This window comes from Paroedura picta, chromosome 11, assembly GCF_049243985.1.
Source record: "Paroedura picta isolate Pp20150507F chromosome 11, Ppicta_v3.0, whole genome shotgun sequence".
Lineage (NCBI taxonomy): Eukaryota > Metazoa > Chordata > Lepidosauria > Squamata > Gekkonidae > Paroedura > Paroedura picta.
The window spans coordinates 12,113,144-12,131,514 of record NC_135379.1 but is presented as its reverse complement, the minus strand read 5'-3'; the positions used below and the strand labels follow the sequence as shown (position 1 = coordinate 12,131,514).

At 43.7% G+C, this 18,371-nt stretch overlaps 1 protein-coding gene across 1 annotated transcript in view; it reads right to left on the bottom strand.

The window, feature by feature from the left end:
- NRP1 (neuropilin 1) overlaps positions 1-18,371 on the bottom strand; it is a 140,204-nt gene that overhangs the window by 80,592 nt on the left and 41,241 nt on the right. Inside the window, 1 exon segment of the mRNA XM_077304236.1 lies at positions 3,918-4,099. Within this exon segment, the coding sequence (XP_077160351.1) occupies positions 3,918-4,099 (182 nt within the window).

The window sequence follows — 18,371 nt, the reverse complement described above, 5'->3', positions numbered from 1 at the left end:
GGGCAGGGGGCCATTTGCCAGTCCATCTGATCATGGCCAGCCTTTGTTCTGCTCCGTGGTGCCTCCTGGAGATCTCCAGGTGGCAAAGTTCAGTTCCTAGGGTTGCTGCCCTCCAGACGGGGTCTGGAGTTCTTCTGGAATTAGAACTGATTTCCAGACAACAGAGGTTAGTTCTCCTGGAGAAAATGGATGCTTTGAAGGGTAGAGCCTATGGTGTACCATCGACTCCAAGTTAAATCCCTCCCCAACTCCCCTCTCTACTCCCCTCAAATCTCCAGGAATTTCCAAGGAATTGTTGGCAACTCTGTCAGTTCCCCTGTGAAAAGCTGCAGATGTGGAGGGCAAATGTGAAAAATAAATATAAATATGAAAAATAAAGAAATTCATTCATTCATTCATTCATTCATTCATTCATTGGATCACATTGGGCTCTTTTCTGCTGACACTCCGCCTTACCCGGGCCCTGTTCCTAAATTTCCAGGAATTTCTTAAGTTGGAGTTGGCAAACAAAGCTATGGATGACATTGCTCATATGTTAGACACAGTGGCAGCTCAGGACATTTCGACTACCCCTGGCTGCCTCCGCCCATTTACTAATCACTTGTCTTATTACTGCTACTCCTGATGTTGTCACCTCTGGAGGAGAGAAACACCTCCTTTCTTCTTTGCTGCCCCAGCCCTCTTTTAAAAGTTAGATGTTGCGCATAATCTATGGGCTTCCTGAAATCTCACGAGATTTCTTCCTCTTGTGCGTGTTGGGCTATTGTTATGATTACCTTGGCAACAAGCAACCAGAAATGGTTGAATTCAGGTGAGAAAAAGAAATCTCACAAGAGTTTGGGAGCGTGTAGGCACAGCTTGCTGTTTGTTTTTAAAGAGGCCGGGGGGGATCAAGATGGTACGGAATATTATCTCCTCTGGCTCCTGGTGTAAGAGGGACAGGGAGGCAGCTGGCTGGTGGGTAACAGCAGGGGTACCATTAATTAGACTGCGGACTTCACGGTCTCCTGAGAGCCTGCCCTGCTTCATTATGAGATCTGACTAATTTAAGAGATCCTGATGAAATTTCTTTGGCTCAGAGTGTAAGATAAGCTTCCCCACTGCCAATGCTTTGCTTGCTCAGATGGCAAATCTGCACCTCCACAAATCTCCTCTCCACACTCAAATTTATCTGCCCTGTTCATGGGGAACGATGCAGGGACAGCTGAGAAGAGGTAAAATACTTGCAGTGCTTTCCCATCATCTTTATTAATTCTTCCATTTCCTCCTCTCCTACTCTGGATACATTCACTACCACCTGCCCATCACAGTGACCCCAAGCCCATGCCAAGATGATTCCCCCCCCCCACAAACCATAATCCCTGGCCAGTCTATCCTGGAAGAAATTTGCTTCCTGATCCCAAAGTGACAATTGGCATTTTGCTGGGCATGCAAGAAAGGGGCACAAGAGCCAAGCACCGACACAATCCCTTCAGTTTGGTGTAGTGGTTAGGAGTGCGGACTTCTAATCTGGCATGCCAGGTTCGATTCTGCGCTCCCCCACATGCAGCCAGCTGGGTGACCTTGGCCTCGCCACGGCACTGATAAAACTGTTCTGACTGAGCAGAGATATCCGGGCTCTCTCAGCCTCACCCACCCCACAGGGTGTCTGTTGTGGGGAGAGGAATGGGAAGGCGACTGTAAGCTGCTTTGAGCCTCCTTTGGGTAGGGAAAAGCGGCATATAAGAACCAACTCTTCTTCTTCTTCCACCCACCGACTCACAATCTGACTAAGTTCACAGAATCGGGTCATTATAAGGCTGGCTGTGACTAGGTGTGAGGTTGATACTTGAAGGTAGGGTTGATATGTTCTCCCTGCCCACTGGCAGAGGATAAGGTACTCCTGTAGATTTGGGGCTGGAGCCTGGAGAAGATAACAGTACCACAGAGCCATCCCTCCTCTGAAACATCCATTTTCTCCAGGGGAACTCCTATCTGTCATCTGGACATGAGCTGTAATTCCAGGGGATCCCCAGGTCCCACCTGGAGGCTGGTGTCCCTCCTTGAAGCCTACATTATTTATTCGGCTTCCGCTGTCTCCCTAAGCAGAAATGCTTAAAGATCCACTAATTGGAGCCTCTTTGTCATCTGTTAACCATGTGGACTGAAATGCATCCTGATCCCGTCATCCTCCGCAGGAATACCAAGCAGACCACATCACCAGACTGAAAAGGTTACCACATCAATAAAAATGGCAACGTCATAAATCATTCAACAAATAGTCGGTTGTAAGTAAAGATTTCTTTTTTTTCTTGGACGCTTTTCTTTTTTAAGGGGGAAAAAAAAAAACCCATACTGATAAAGCATGTCCTTTTCGTCAGCAGTAAATGGTTTGATTTTGCTCGCGTCGAACATTTTACCTGATCCAGCAAGTCCTTAATTGTCAGATTCAAAGAAAACTTGGGAAAGTCTCAAAGTCACCAGGACTAGTCATTTCCTCTAATGCAGGGGTGGTCAAACTGTGGTCCTCCAGATGTTCATGGACTACAATTCCCATGAGCCCCTGCCAGCAAACGCTGGCAGGGGCTCATGGGAATTGTAGTCCATGAACATCTGGAGGACCACAGGTTGACTACCCCTGCTCTAATGAATTTCTCTATTAGAGTTTGCACACAGGGGTGTTGTATTTTATGACCCTCAGAACAACACTGGGAATGATAAATAGATTCATAGAGAATATGTCTACCAAAAGATACCAGCCATGAGGCTAAACAGAGGGACTGAATACTATATGACAGGGGTAGTCAACCTGTGGTCCTCCAGATGGCAGGGGCCCATGGGAATTGTAGTCCAGGAGCATCTGGAGGTCCACAGGTTGACTACCCCTGCTATATGACACACACAAACAATAGAAAATATCCAGCACCATTGTGCCTGGACAGAGACCTGATTTAAGATATATCACGACCCAGAGAACTAGCCTGGTGTAGTGGTTATAAGCCAGCGACCTCTGGAGAACTGGGCTTGATGCCCCGCAATCATGATTTCCCATGCAGCCATCGGGGTGACCTTGGGCTAGTCAGAGTCCTGTTAGAGCTGTTCTCACAGAGCAGTTCTGCCACAGCTCTCTCAGCCCCACCTACCTCATAAGGTATCTGTTGTGGGGAGAGCTTTGAAACTCATTCAGGTAGTGAAAAGCAGGGTATGAAAACCAACTCTTCATCATCATCATCATCATCATCATCATCACCATCACCATCACCCCCACTACCACCACCACCACTTCCTCCTCCTCCTGGGCCACCGTAGTGACTGGCCACATCCAATCCAAGCTCCTACAGCAATACCGCCAGTGCTTGGCTTAGATCCACCCAGGAGCAGCACATGCAGCTGTGGCAGAACACTGGCAACCTACTCACTGGTCTACCACGAGAAGTCATTTGGGTGCCTGGGCATTTGGGTGCCTAGTCTCACTGGCCACTGCTGGGAAAAGATGATTGAATTAGGTAGTCCCTTGACTTGACTGGGAAAAGCAGTTCTTGTCAGATTAAGCTGAGATTCAACTGAGCTTCCCAGGCTACCCTGAACTTGGTGTCGAACAGGGTCCTCGTTGGTTAGTATTTGGATGGAAGACCACCAAGGGAATCCAGGGTCACGATGCAGAGGCAGGCAACGGCAAACCCATCTCTGAACGTCTCTTGCCATAAAAAATCTACGGGGTTGCCGAAAGTCATCTGCAACCGACGGCACATTCCACCGCCATAGATTTTAAACTGGATCTTGCACTTTCATGTTCAACTGGCCAACCACTAATTGGTCATAAGGAGCATTCTAAATTTCCCTAAAAAGTTCAGCCTTTCAAGTGAAAGTCAACACTCTAATTTTGATCCGTCAGAATTACTTACCACGGCAGAGCGGCCATGGGCAGATCGGCTTACCTTTCTTGAAAACTTCATAGCGGATGGAGAACCCGGCCCCGTGAGTTTCATAATCGGAGACGAATTTGATGAAGAGGTACGGTCCCGACGATACCACCGGCGGGGGCGCAATCTTGCCGCAGTACTTTCCCCACACTCGCCCGCTGGCATTGTCTCCATCAATCACTTCAACATAATCATACCTGGTAGATAAATGGAAGAAAGACAACTTTAAACTTCCAGGAAAGAAAAGAAAGCTAATTAATTTAGGAGCCTTAGCTGGGCGGCATGCATAATGAAGAAAAATGCTGGCCGGCTTGAAAGCCGCATTATGCTGAGAGATGTAAGCAAAATGAAATAATTAAAATGGACTACATCATGTCTGTAGACATCATCTGGCAATGTGGAACTATTAGGAAGAATGGCGCCCATTATGCCTACAGACAATGTCAGCTAAAGTAACCAATTAACAAGAAAAAGGAAATCTCATAAGCACGGTTCTGTATTATTAAATTGCATTCCTTTGTCTATAGCGCCATTGTTATCAATACATAATGCGCAGTGTTCTTTTCAAACGGGAGTTCTAGTCTGAATTCTAAAATGTCTTTTTGGCTTTCGTTTCTAGATGCAACTCTCCAAACGTTGGCTCAAAGGACTGCAAAAATGAAGCCCTAAATATTTAATGCTCTCCCCCAGTTCCTCTCTTCCCCTGGTTAATGTTAGACGGATGCAAACGATGCTTAGCTAAGCATATGTCTTCTTTTTGCATTACGTTAACTCAGACCCAGACTTAAGGCTATTTTTATCACCGAGCCATACAAGCAGTGTCTGGGTGTACTGTAGCCAGTGGGGGATATTTTCCCCAGCTCAAAGCATCTCAACTATTCAGCGTTGGCTCTGCTTGCCTGGCCGCTCAATTCTTCCTTCATGAAAGCCAAAGCCTAGAACAGGTCTTCAAAACAATCCTCGTTCTAAGGTTTGCGCATAACTTCTGCACACACTGAAAATACAGTTGAGGACAATACACTTGAAATTGTTGAAGCACTAGTTGTGCACATTAGTAAAGAGATAAAGAATGGGCATAAAATATAATTGTAGAATCACAGAATCTTAGAATCATAGAGTTGGAAGGGGCCATACAGGCCATCTAGGCCAACCCCCTGCTCAACACAGGATCAGCCCAAAGATTGTAACGACAGTCTTCCTCTGTAAACGCTCCACTCTGAGCCTTTTAGTTCAATGAAAACTTGATGTTTTTGCTACTCGGATGATCTTTGGAGGCCTGGCTGCCTGGAAGCCTAAGCCCACGGAGAAGGCTGCTGTGGATTGAGGTCCCAGTTAAGGAACTCAGATCTTGGTGTAGACAAAAAGTTCAAGGAATAGGCAGACCTCTAGGCTGTGAACCTGGGACTCTATCATCTGGGAAAATGACAATATGCCTAACCTATCTTCCCTTTGTGTGATGCTGTTGGTGGAAACTCTGGAGACCTGAAGGAATGCCCTGGTGGGCCGATTATGCACGGGCTATAATGCCCGTGCTGGCGGTGGCAGCACTTCGGGGAAAATCCCTGATAATGCTCGCCACTGCCACCAGCGCGGACGCGTCCTGGCCCAGGGCTATGGAAGGTCCACTAGTTTCCCCACACAACCTTTATAGTGTACATGGCCCCACAGACACAGTGATGGAGCCCTACATTTAGGTCTGAAGAAGAGAAAGCATGCATGGATGAAGAGACGTAGTATGAATATCAAACTGAAATCAACTTAAGCAATCATGCCCTTTAGTATTTTCGATGAACCCAAGCAGGAACACACACCCCTAAGAAGGATGTGAATTGAGGCACACTGTGTACATCTCTTCAAAAAGGCAACAGTCCAGCCAAATATTGCACCGGAGAACCCTACCGCATCTGAAGCCGCGCAGCTCAGAAAGTCAAATTGCGATTATTTATTGCAGTAGTTCTAGCCTGCCTTTTAGTGAGGCCTCAAGGCTGCTCTCAGCATTTTACAAGCCTCTTCTCTATCTGCAAATATCAATTTCACTGATATATATCACCTCCCAGGGATCTGCCCTGGGTCCAGTAGCATGGTGCATTTTCATTGATGTGTGACGGCGGCCGCACAGGAATACACGCATGCATGTGCAGATGATAAAAACAAGAACAAATCTTTGGAATCGGTTTGCTAATTAATACTGAGAAAAGCTTGAGAAAACCAAGTACCCTCACGCGACTCTGTAAGGAATGAAGGATTAGAACTGGTCTACAATGACATAGCTGGGATGTCATCAGATTATGTTTCATTTGTACATATGGTCTGAGGCCTCTTTGGTAATACTCAAAAAGAGGCTAGAATGATTAACCATCTATTTCTTTGAGCACCATTGCCTTTTGGTGTAGTGGTTAGGAGTGTGGACTTCTAATCTGGCATGCCAGATTTGATTCTGCGCTCCCCCACATGCAGCCAGCTGGGTGACCTTGGGCTGGTCACAGCACTGATAAAACTGTTCTGACCGAGCAGCGATATAAGGGCACTCTCAGCCTCACCCACCCCACAGGGTGCCTGTTGTGGGGAGAGGAATGGGAAGGTGACTGTAAGCTGCTTTGAAAGTCCTTCGGGTAGGGAAAAGTGGCATATAAGAACCAACTCTTCTTCTTCTACTTTTAAAACGGATCCAGCAACTTTTGGTCCTCAGAATCGCATTTTCCTTTCGTTATTCTATCATTGACATTAATACGTTGCTATTAATTTGCCCTGGAAGATTCGATCTATTGTTGGGTGCGCCAAGACGTCTCAGATTATATCAATGCACGGGGAACGATTTTAAAATGGCAGCCTCGTAAACTACCGCTGACAATTTTGAAGAGCGCAAAGGACAAAAAGAAATGATGCCTTGCTCTCTTTCACGATTCTCCGCTGGACGGCCTGTGTCCCATTACTTATGTTTACATGAGATCCCAGGAGACAATTTCAAAGATGATATCACGAGCTAGAGTGGACAGCGAAAGGCTCTCTAAATTAAAAATGACATTACCTCACCGGTTAAAATTGTATGCCAGCTTTGGTATATATCAAACCGAAAATATAGCTGACACTGATGGAACGGTAAGCATTAACATATGTGAAATATTGTGCTAACAGCCTCCCCCCTTACACAAGTGATGTTTTAGGAGCCGTGGATCAGCGCATTAGCTTCACTGTCCCGTTTCAAAGGTAAGGAAACCAACAGAGGAAATGTTCACTTTAGGAGCATTTCACAGATGTTTCAGGAGGCTAAGATGGCCAGTAAAGCAAAGTTAGGAAGAACCGTTCCGGCTCTTCATCGCCTTCCATTTAAAAAGTATTCCGAACGGAGTTTTTTTTTAATGCATTATGTTTTAGAAAACAGCAGAAGGGCTCTTTTCCATATTTGAAGTAGAGCAGTGGTTCTCAACCTGGGGGTCGGGACCCCTTTGGGGGTCAAACAACCCTTTCATAGGGGTTGCAGCAGGGCAAGAAACTTGGCTGGGGAGGGGGGAACAATCCACACAACAGTCTTGCAGGGTAGATCGAGCTAGAGCGTTTGTCTGGAGCAGCGGAAAAGAGCAAGATCAGCATTGTGGGTCAAGAGGCAGAACTGAACTGAGAACCTCCCCCCCAAAAAACCCCAATTTATATACATTCATGAATCATAGAATCATAGAGTAATGGAGTTGCACTATGCAGGCCACTCAATGAACAATGGATCTTCACACCATTGGTCAGTTTGGGTTTAATTTCTGTGAAAGAACACTTGCATAATTTTATGGTTGGGGGTCACCACGACATGAGGAACTGCATTAAAGGGCCGCGGCATTGGGAAGGTTGAGAACCGCTGAGGTAGAGCGACTGTACTTCTCAGGACTCAGGACCTTCCTGGACTGCTGGTTGTTTATGAAGATATCCTTTATTTATTGAAAAGTTAACTAAAAGGGACAAGGATCGCAAAGTTCACCAGCTGTTTCCTACATTTAGCTGCTGGTTTGATACACAAGCAAGCCGAAGGGAAAATGCTAGGATTTAAGCTGATTAAACTCCAACAGGGATGGCTCAGGCTAGCTTGTTCTTGTCAGATCTTAGAAGCTAAGCAGGGTTGGCCTGGTTACTACTTGGAGGAGAGACCACCTAGGAAGTCCAGGGTCACTGCATAAAGGCAAGCAAAGGCAAAACCATCTCTGGATGTCTCCTGCCTTGAAAGCCCCGTGGGGTGGAACTTGTAAGTGGAACTTGATGGTCCTTCCCTTGATGGCCCTGCAGATGGATAGAGGTCAGTTCTTGAGTAATATTTTGACAATAAGGATCAGGTGGATCAATGTGTGGGCTGCCTTAACCTGCGTCTCTCTCAGCCTGCCTTCATGAGGCTGCTTATCACAGTGCCAGAAGCTTTCCCTTGAAATGGAAAATATGGGGTTGAAGCAAGTAACGCACCAGCTCAAGCACATGCTAAATTCTCCACCAGTCCGTAGTGACAACACGCGGAGAGGTTTGTTCTGTAGCAACAGGCCATTGGCTGTTTTGATGCTGTTTTACAGACTGCGGATCACATGCTCCGGTTTGCAACGGATTCTGTGTCTGTTCCGAACAACTTGCTCCATCACAAATTCTGACAGCCACGTGGTAATTTTTAGAAGCTGGTTTTTATATCCCTCTTTTCATTACCTGAAGGAGTCTCAAAGTGATTTACAATTGCCTTCGCTTCCTCTCCCCGCAACAAACACCCTGTGAGGTAGGTGGCGCGGAGAGAGCTCTGAGAGAACTGGGACTAGCCCAAAGACACCCAGCAGACTGCATATTGAGGAGTGGGGAATCAAACCTAGCGTTCCAGATTAGTGGCCGCCCCTCTTAACCACTATGCCGTGCGATAGGTGACAAAATTTAGAATGCAGCCAACAGTCCATGGATGTTCTCATCACAAACTCTGCATTGAGCAGTTACAAACAACGAATCACATCCTGCATTAGGACCTATGTTTGAAAAGAAGAAGAAGAAGAAGAAGAAGAAGGAGTTGGTTCTTCTATGCTGCTTTTCCCTACCCAAAGGAGTCTCAAAGCGGCTTACAGTGGCGTTACCATTCCTTTCCCCACAACAGACACCCTGTGAGGTGGATGAGGCTGAGAGAGCCCTGATATCACTGCTCGGTCAGAACAGCTTTATCAGTGCCGTGTAAAAGCCAGCTTTTACACAAAAGGGCTTGTTTTAACAATGAAAACAAGCGTGTATCACAGGGGTTTCTTCATGAAGTCCTCCTCCCTGGTCATTTTAACACTTCTTTTGAACCAGCAACAGGGACCGAAGCGCCGTCGTTCTTTTCAAAGCAGAAGAATGCCAGGTTGCAACGCGCAAACGGCATTGTTGCTGAGGCAGCAAAGGAAAGCAGCTTGCCTCTCCCACTGGAGCTGGTACCGGCTCCACTCCATAAGTTTGTCATTAGGAAATGCTGTGCCAGGGATGCAGTTGGCACGCTGGCCTCCCTCTAAGGAAGCCAAATGTGTCACTTCAGCAGCACATCCAGGCTGGATTGGCACACGTCCCAGGATGCTGAGCTTGCAACTGTGGCTCTCCCAGCCAGCGAGTCATTGCTCTGTTATTGCTATCAGTGGCAGGGCAAATATTTTTACAACATTATAGCTCTACAGGGCCCGGAGCACGGCTACGTGGACGCAGAGACGCTGCCAAGCGCTGCTGAGAGCTCCGAGTTATAAACAGCGATGGTATTTGAGGAAATGGGAGAAGCAAAACAGGACGACTTGTGGCTCGCCGTTGGGCACATGCCCAGATTATGGTAAATAAATATAACCTCACGATCACTTTTGCACTCGCTCGGTTCTCCCGAGATCTCTCATTTCCACACTCCTGAAACGCTCCCTGCATGGAAGGCAAGCTGCGCTCAGCTCCCCAGTCAATGGGAAATGGTTCAAAGGCAGCGCGAGGAGCTTCCCCCCTCCCTTCCCAGTTCCATAACCACAGGCCAAACATGCTGTTACTAGACAGCCCTAATTTTATGGTTCAGTAAAACACTGTCTGAGGAAGATTCCCACCAGAATTATGAAAGAACACAGGTTTCCTCTTAAGGATTCCGATATGAGGATTGCAAAAAAGATCAGCTCTGGTTTGGAAAAGCGTTAAGTTATGGTTTCAGGAGGGGGATGTAAAGGGCAGGCAAGAACCATTAAAAAGAAAGAACCACAAGGCAGGGCGGATTGTAACAAAGAACACAGATTTGGGAGAATTCCATACTCTCCAGTTCCAATAAGCACTGGCGTTGATGCGCTTGTGTCTGTTTTTGTCTTCTGAATGTGTTAGTGGTCTCACAAATGCTTCGCAAGCCTGGCCATTAGCAGCAAAGGGAACTCTCTATACACTGTTGAATCGGTCCTCTGAACTCAGGCTTCTGCATATCTCCACGTTAATACATGGCGAGAGATTAAAGCTTTTGTTCTGAGGTCGATGCAGTGTGCGATTGTGGGTTAAAAAGAAATTCTACCTGTCAAACCCACCATTTGGATCGATGGTTTAATGTACTTGTTGTTGCACATTTTCCTTGGAGTATTGCAAGTTCTCCCTGCGGACTGATTAGACATGTTTTGCTGAAGAAGACACCTGGTGGACGTAACCTGGCCTTATAAGAAAGGGCACAAAAATTGTCGGTTCTCCAGGCATAAAAGTTTCTGTTTATGAGAATGCAAGGAACACACATTCAAATGTTTGTCATAGGTATATCTTCAAAACAAAGCTATATGTGGATTTCAAGACTGGAGTCATTAAGGTACAATTTTGCTACTATGTCTTACTTCTTTCTGCGTTGTTCCCCCCCAAAATAAGCATCTGTAAGACTGCAAAATGAGTGACATTTCAAACAGTGCATGATACTGGTTGTGTTTATTAAAGGCAGCACACAATGGTTCAACAAGAGTATTCACATTGGGGAGTCCCGTAACAATAGGTCAAGTTTATTACTCGCATTATCTGGAGAAGGAGCTCCACAAGAAACAGGAGGAAAGATGTCCTTCTTGATAACCACGTGTACCAATGTTAGCCAAGGAATTTATTGCTATTGATGTGATGCTGGACGGCTTGGATTCCGAAGTGCACAGTGCAAAAAATGGCAGAAAAGAGAGCCAATGCAAATGTTACTATAATTTGTTATCAAGTGAGATTGAAGTCAGCCAGAGCTCTATCGGCTCATGCAGAAAGATGAGTCAAGCCCACACGTGTGGCTGAAAATGGCAACCCGTTTTCCAGTCTCTCTCTTCCAAGATTAAACGCCTTGCTCTACATGCAGCGAAGAGCTTTGAAAACAATACAGATTAAGAGTCCGGATTATTTCTAAATTTATCGGCTTAACTAAACTCACATTGGTACTCAGCTAGACATGAACAAAACAAAGAATCCTCACAGTTTGTGCATACAAGAATATTCCAACTGGATAAACTGTAGGCCCGGAGAAGAATTAGTGTTGAATAGCAAATCATAGAATCTTAGAGTTGGAAGGGACCTCCTGGGTCATCTAGTCCAACCCTCTGCACTATGCATGACACTCACAACCCTATCGCTCATCTACTGTAACCTGCCACCCCCTTGAACTTTCACAGAATCAGCCTCTCCGTCAAATGGCTATTCAGCCTCTGTTTAAAAATTCCCAAATACAGAGAACCCACCACCTCCCGAGGAAGCCTGTTCCACTGAGAAACTGCTCCGTTTCTAACATACTTAATATACAGCCTCTCCAAACAATGAATGGCATTATGTTATTATCTTACATTCCCTGTATTACCAGCTTTTTCTTCTGCACATGTCTGGGCACAGAGTATTACTCATACCCTTTACTCTTAATAGTAATGTGTGCTGAGAGAAAATATTCCTAGGCCTGGGATTTCTGGTTGGGCATAATTGGATCAAATTCAGTCTACAAGCAACTATCATGTGGATTGCAATGGCACAGCACACTTAAGTTATTTTAGACTCCGGACAGTGGTGTTATAGGGGCCTTGAGATGTATACTTCAGATGCAATCCTACAGCCTGCTGATGGGCCTGGAGGGGTGGTAAGGGGAGGGGCCCCGGGTGGGCATGGACACAGCTCTGCTTCCCAATCACCTTTTGCACAACTACATCCCTTCTGGGGTCCCTCGGACCCTGAAGAATGTTTCAGGGGTTTCTCAACAATTGAGAAGGGCTGCTCTAGACAGCAAGAGGAGCATCAAACGGCCAGGCTTTAATATAATCATGAAAATGCATGGCAACAAAGGCTTTGGTGATATGAACATTCTCTCTGATGGACTTTTTGGCATTTCTGATAGGGACAAATTCCTTGTTACGTAAGAAATGTTCACAAATGCACGGATCTCAGCGAAAGGGGAAGCAGAGAGAAAGGGAAGGAGAAAACGCTTACCAGATTAACACAGTTGATGGAGTCTTCCAGTGTCAAGCTGCTGAAGTTCAGCCTTTTATAAGAAATTCACATGCCTTTAATTACTCTAAATCTAGTCCCCAAGTTTAAGAAAAGGGGGCCATCTGGAAGATATTAAAGCCATTTACAACTTGTTTGCCTCCCTATTTCACTGCAAAATCTTAGTTTCTGCCAACTTTCCGCTATTCTCCATGAAATAAAAAAAATGTTGTCTGATTTTATAGGCTGTCTCTAAACCAGACAAGGTATGTTTCCAAAGCCAAAAGATTTAGGAAATGACCAAGACATTTTTGAATATTCTCACAATGATCAAATGAATTTAGCTATCCAGCTACTCCCCAGTTTCATTACCTTTTTGTTTATACAGGTTATTTTAATCTCTGCAAAATGCTGGGGATTAATTAACAACTTTGGCTGAGCCTTTTCTATGGAGTGCTGATTAAAATGGAAAAGGTGGAAAGGGGCGGGGAGGGGGGAAATGGATGGGTGGATTCTCAGCTTTATTATAAAGGCTTGTTTCTGCAGAGGATTTACTGCCATAATTCTCAAAGCAAACTTTTGCTCCCATAAATAACACAGGTATTGTCTAAAAATTATTGTCCATATCTGTTGTGCAAACAAGTAGGGAACTCTTGTGTTCTGAGGTCTTACAGATATGTGGAGTGCAAAGAATTTAAATGAACTGTATGAGTACATTATAATCCCATATACAGAGTGCCTCAAAGTTAGTAAAGTGCCAGAATTTTCTTGCTTACTCAGTAGTTATGGCATTTTTATGGACAGCAACTGACTTCATCAGAGTGCTTGTATATCCAACTCAATACAGATAGATATAGGCCTGTTTTGTATGGGTGTTTTCCCTCACTTTCACTGTGCATGCTCACTGGATTTTCTTTTTTGTTCAGCATTGATTTTCCTCCTTTTGATGCTTGCTTTACTTTCTGGCCACTGTTTACCCGGATTTTCTGAGAGTACTTTTGTGCTGAATTTGCTCGTTTCAATTCCAAATCAAAGGTAATTCAGAACCATACAGATTTCCTCAGATGTTTTCCTTCTGCCATTTTACCACCCCTCAAGGCTCACACCCTCTCCCACACTGAGGCATCTTCTGCCACCCTCCTTACTTCATTAGTGTACAACCTCCATTTATACATTTTTCCTCCATAGTTTAAGGTGTTTTTTTTTTAATAAGTGGTATGAATCTATCAATGATACTACTGCTAGTCTCGGATCACTGGATCAAAAAGTTGTGCAAGAGGATGTGGTCAATTTTGGGCATCTGTTCACAGTACTGGAGATAGATAGGCAGGAATGACTAGTCTCATATAACTGCATTAAAAAAATTAAAAAAAACAGGGGGAAAGTTTAAAACATGCTGCTGGTATTGATGTGAAAGGGGGATTGGAAAGGAGGCAAACAGCAATGTCCCCAATGCAAAAAAGTAAATAAATCATAAAATAAATGGGGAGATGATCAGTGGGGAATCAAATTGACATGGAAATGTAAAGAGAGAGCAATACTGGGATGGGAAATCTAAAGCTTTTAAAACATTTTTCCTTTTAATGCTTTACTGAACAAAATTGTTTGGGGAGGGGGGAACCATTTTAGCAGTCTCCGGAAGCCTAACATTAAAAAGGTGGCTGAGTCACATGGAACTTTTGAAATCTCTCAGACTTAAGCATCACTTGAGGATCAATCTGTTTGGAAGAAAAAGTGTAATCAGGAGAGGATTTTTTTTAAACTGTCGAGATAACAACCAGTGTGTAGGATCAAATCAGACAACCACAAAGAGAAAAACCACACAAATTTCAAGGGAAGACAGGCAATTAGTGTTGCAGTGGAGCTGCATTAGGGCATCGGTCAAGAAACATTTTTTTTCCATTAGAGGCATGAGACTAAAAAAAGCTCATAGCTTCTGTCAGAGGACTCCTGCCCCAAAGTAATTGCAGCCCTGTACGAAGCATGGTACAGTTGCAGCCAACTTTGCATAGGCAAACACACACACACGCACGTTGCCAATGACCAAAGCTTGCAATCCCAGTGTCATTGGGTTCTATCATGCATTCTGTACACTCTACATGTTCCCCCATCTTATGAGAGCATGGGACTCTTTTCCATTTTTCACAGTGGTTAATAACACAGCAGAGAATCCTCTAGTGCAGGGGCTCACTGGCAAGGGCTCATGGGAATTGTAGTCCATGGACATCTGGAGGGCCGCAGTTTGACTACCCCTGCTCTAGCGCTTAGCAAAATGGAAAATGGAGCTTCACATCTGCTCTTGTCAGTTTCAAAAAAAATAGTCTTGTCAGTTTCACCATTCTCCCCCCCCCCCAGTCATTCTCTGCCTTCCTTTGTGGTCCCTTTCCTTCAATGAACTAATGCTAAAATGCAAAAACCAAACCACAAGAATCTAAATGGAAGGTACTTGCTGGATGTTACTGTGCAGCTGTGAGAGGGCAATTGTGCCAATTAAAAAAACACCTTTGGATGTTCCCACCCTGATTGAGAAAAATATGGGGGATTTGTAGTTGCAGAAAAAATACACTCAAGGAAAATGAATGTTTTGTAAGGCAGACATGGAATCTGAGATAAGGCTTGGAAAATCTGCAGTAACCTGTGTATGCACAATAGGCCACAGATTAATGGTGTTAAACAGAGGTACAATATCCTGACCCAATTCAACAATTTTTTTCGTAATGAATACAACTGATTTATCCATATACAAACCCACACTAAATCCAGTAATTGATGTGCCTGACTTATTTAGCCATCTGCTTATCTACTGATGTTATTATCAGATAATCTGAATGTATGAATAAAGTCTTCTAATCGCTACACATGGAATCACTAGATTCTTTTATTAGAAGACCATATAAGAGCAAAGTATATAGAATGTATTAAAATGAGATCTGTTTCCATGCTATCTTTAGTGCTCTGTAAACCCATATGTTTTTTTTTAAAATCATGACTGCAGATCACGTGGCAATTTTGAAATCTTTTCACAATTGTGATTTTTGTGCCCATAAAATAATGAACTTGGCTAACAATAACTCTACACGAACATTCATATATTTTTTTCTTTTTAAAAATTACTGTCAAAAATAAGTTTCAAGCTTTTGAAATTCTTCAGTCTTTATCCGCTGGGGTTAATCAATGACCTCTTTGGCCAGTATCCATGTTCAATAAAACAAGAGGCTAAAAGAGGAAGTAAAATGTCACTACCGTTTACAGCTATATAATGTAGTTTATGGAAATTTTCCTCCAGGGTAATCAGGTAGTGATAATCTATAAACGCAGCGCAGTGATGGCTAAGAATTCCATCAAGAAACAAACGGTAACGCTCAAGACCATTAAGACCAATGGCTAAGCACTCAAAAGGTTCCATTACTCTACACTGTTTTCTAGGGCTCAGCTCCTTTAATGAACTCCATCTGGGTTGACTCCAGAGTATACATGGACCTGGTCAAAGGAATACATCATTAGTATGGATTAATGACTCCCCCCCCCCCACATCCTAGCCCCGCCAGTTTGTCTGGAACGCACACATTAGCCAATTGCCACAGATATGGCCTCTGCCACACTTAAGGTATTTTTGAACTAAGATCACATTGTGTTGTTTGAAATACTGCTGAAATTGCCACGTAAATGATGTTCTTCCCTGATGACCTAAAGATATTTTTAAAAAACCCTGCAGTCATATTTTATTCTACAGACACCATTTTCTAAAGAAATATCAGATCTAAGTGATATATATATATATATAGCCATGGCCTAATTGTAGCCCTGGACACGGCATACCCTGCTGCACTTCTGTCTAATAAAGAGATGACTGTTTGGGTAAAAGCATGCCATCTCACCTATACAAGGTGACTTATAGTAGGCAGTGCTGTCTGTCTGTTAAGTATATACACAAAGGCTTGGTGTATTTTGGGGGGGGCACATAATTATTTTGGTGCACAGTGACATTTTATTTTTAAAAATATTGTTTATTCAATTTTAACAACACAGAAGTAGAACAAAAGATAAGACATAATACAACAGCGAAATAAAAACAAGGCATATGGAAGGGAATTACACGCCATCGGGTCTTACTCATTATTTAAACAAACTGGATTTGTATTCTTGCTTTTATTGTTAATTAACTACACCAAAGCATCAGCATAAGCAATCTAAGTATCTTGGTATAAAACTAACCATAACGATCAGTGATAATATGATTATGGGTTGCTACACTGCTTAGAGCCTCTTGTGGCGCAGAGTGGTAAGGCAGCAGACAAGCAGCCTGAAAGCTCTGTCCATGGGGTTGGGAATTCGATCCCAGCACTGGCTCAAGGTTGACTCAGCCTTCTGTCCTTCCGACGTCGGTAAAATGAGTACCCAGCTTGCTGGGGGGTGAAACGGTAATGACTGGGGACGGCACTGGCAAACCACCCCGTATTGAGTCTGCCAAGAAAACGCTAGAGGGCATCACCCCAAGGGTCAGACATGACTCGATGCTTGCACAGGGAATACCTTTACCTTTACCTTTTTACACTGCTTGGATCTTCCATTCACTGCTGTGGAGAATGCTTGCTTTCCAAAATGGTAATATCATCCTTTTGGTCATAGCTACAACTCATCCAGTGGTTATGCCCAATTGTAACAACCCATACAGATGAGATATATCCTGACCTAGCAAGGAATTTGTGTCTGCAAACCTTAACACCATTTCTTAGCACATGTAAAGTTTATTGCCACATATGACTTGATATTTTTGCAGCTTGATATGACAGAGGCACTAATGTCCATATTGTTGTGAATATGTACCCAGCTGTTGCCTCCGTTTGCAGGTACAGTGGATGTGTAATGCATCAAAAACCTGCCCAACCTCTTTGACCAGAAATTGTAGTGGGATGCAAGAAATGTGCTGTGGCATTATCATTCTACTTCCAACTTCCTAAACAGTTTCGAGCTGCAATTCCCAACTCTTCGTTAACTTCATGGGAGGTACATGTGCAAGTTTCTGCCACGCAAGGTCACACCTGCTGTATTTGATTCTTGTTATGCATCCAGTTTGCTACGATACAAATGTCAATTAAAAAAAAAACATTTCTATAGGAGGGTCTGTAAAAAAACACATTCAAGAACAGTGCAACTCTATGCAGAGTTCCTCCAGTCTAGCCCCACTGATTTAAATAGGCCCAGACTGGAGCAACTCTGCATAGGATTTCACTGAAAAGTGTAATCACTTAATAACATGATCCATGTTGTCACAATAAAACAAAGCCCCAATATGTTTTGCAAGCATATCAACATTTCCTCTAGTTTAGTACTGAATTATATTACCTTGATTTTAAAGCAGAGTTTACAGTAACATGATACCAAATCATGGCTTCAGTATATAAAAGTTGATCCCGTTGAGTAATTTTTAGTGCTACTTTTATTATGTGTGCTGTATAAACTGAAATGTAAATATAGCCCCAGTTATAACTACGCTGATATTATGATAAAATATCCCACAGAAATTTAAAGCCACAAAGTCTGAGTTTAGCTTCTTTGTATCATATATCCCCAGAATGTCACAGTTTTTATGAGTTATGTGACCTTGTGATTTATATGGGCCTTGAGAAATAACTATGTGTTTAGAATGGGGGAAACCAAGGCCAATAAAACTTCCCAGTAGCCTAAACTCAGGAACAGCTTGTTAGTTGGGGTCAGCCACATGACCTGTAGCATGGTGACAGTTCATTGTTATGACTGCAACATGGGGGGGGGGTAGGGGGCTTTAGACATGAAAAAATCCAGCCCCAATGATTCTGTCTCTCAGGGGGGGGGAACCCCTAAAAAAGAAAGGCATATGTAGGTCTGAGACAGAAATTAAACAAATATGGCAGGGAAGTCACAAATTCGTTCCCCATCATTTACACTGTAAGCAAATTTGGGGCTTTCCAAATGGAAAGGCATTCCTTCTGGGTTACAAATGTAGTTAGCAGGCATAATAATAATAATAATAATAATAATAATAATAATAATAATAATAATAATAATAATAATAATAGATGTTCACCA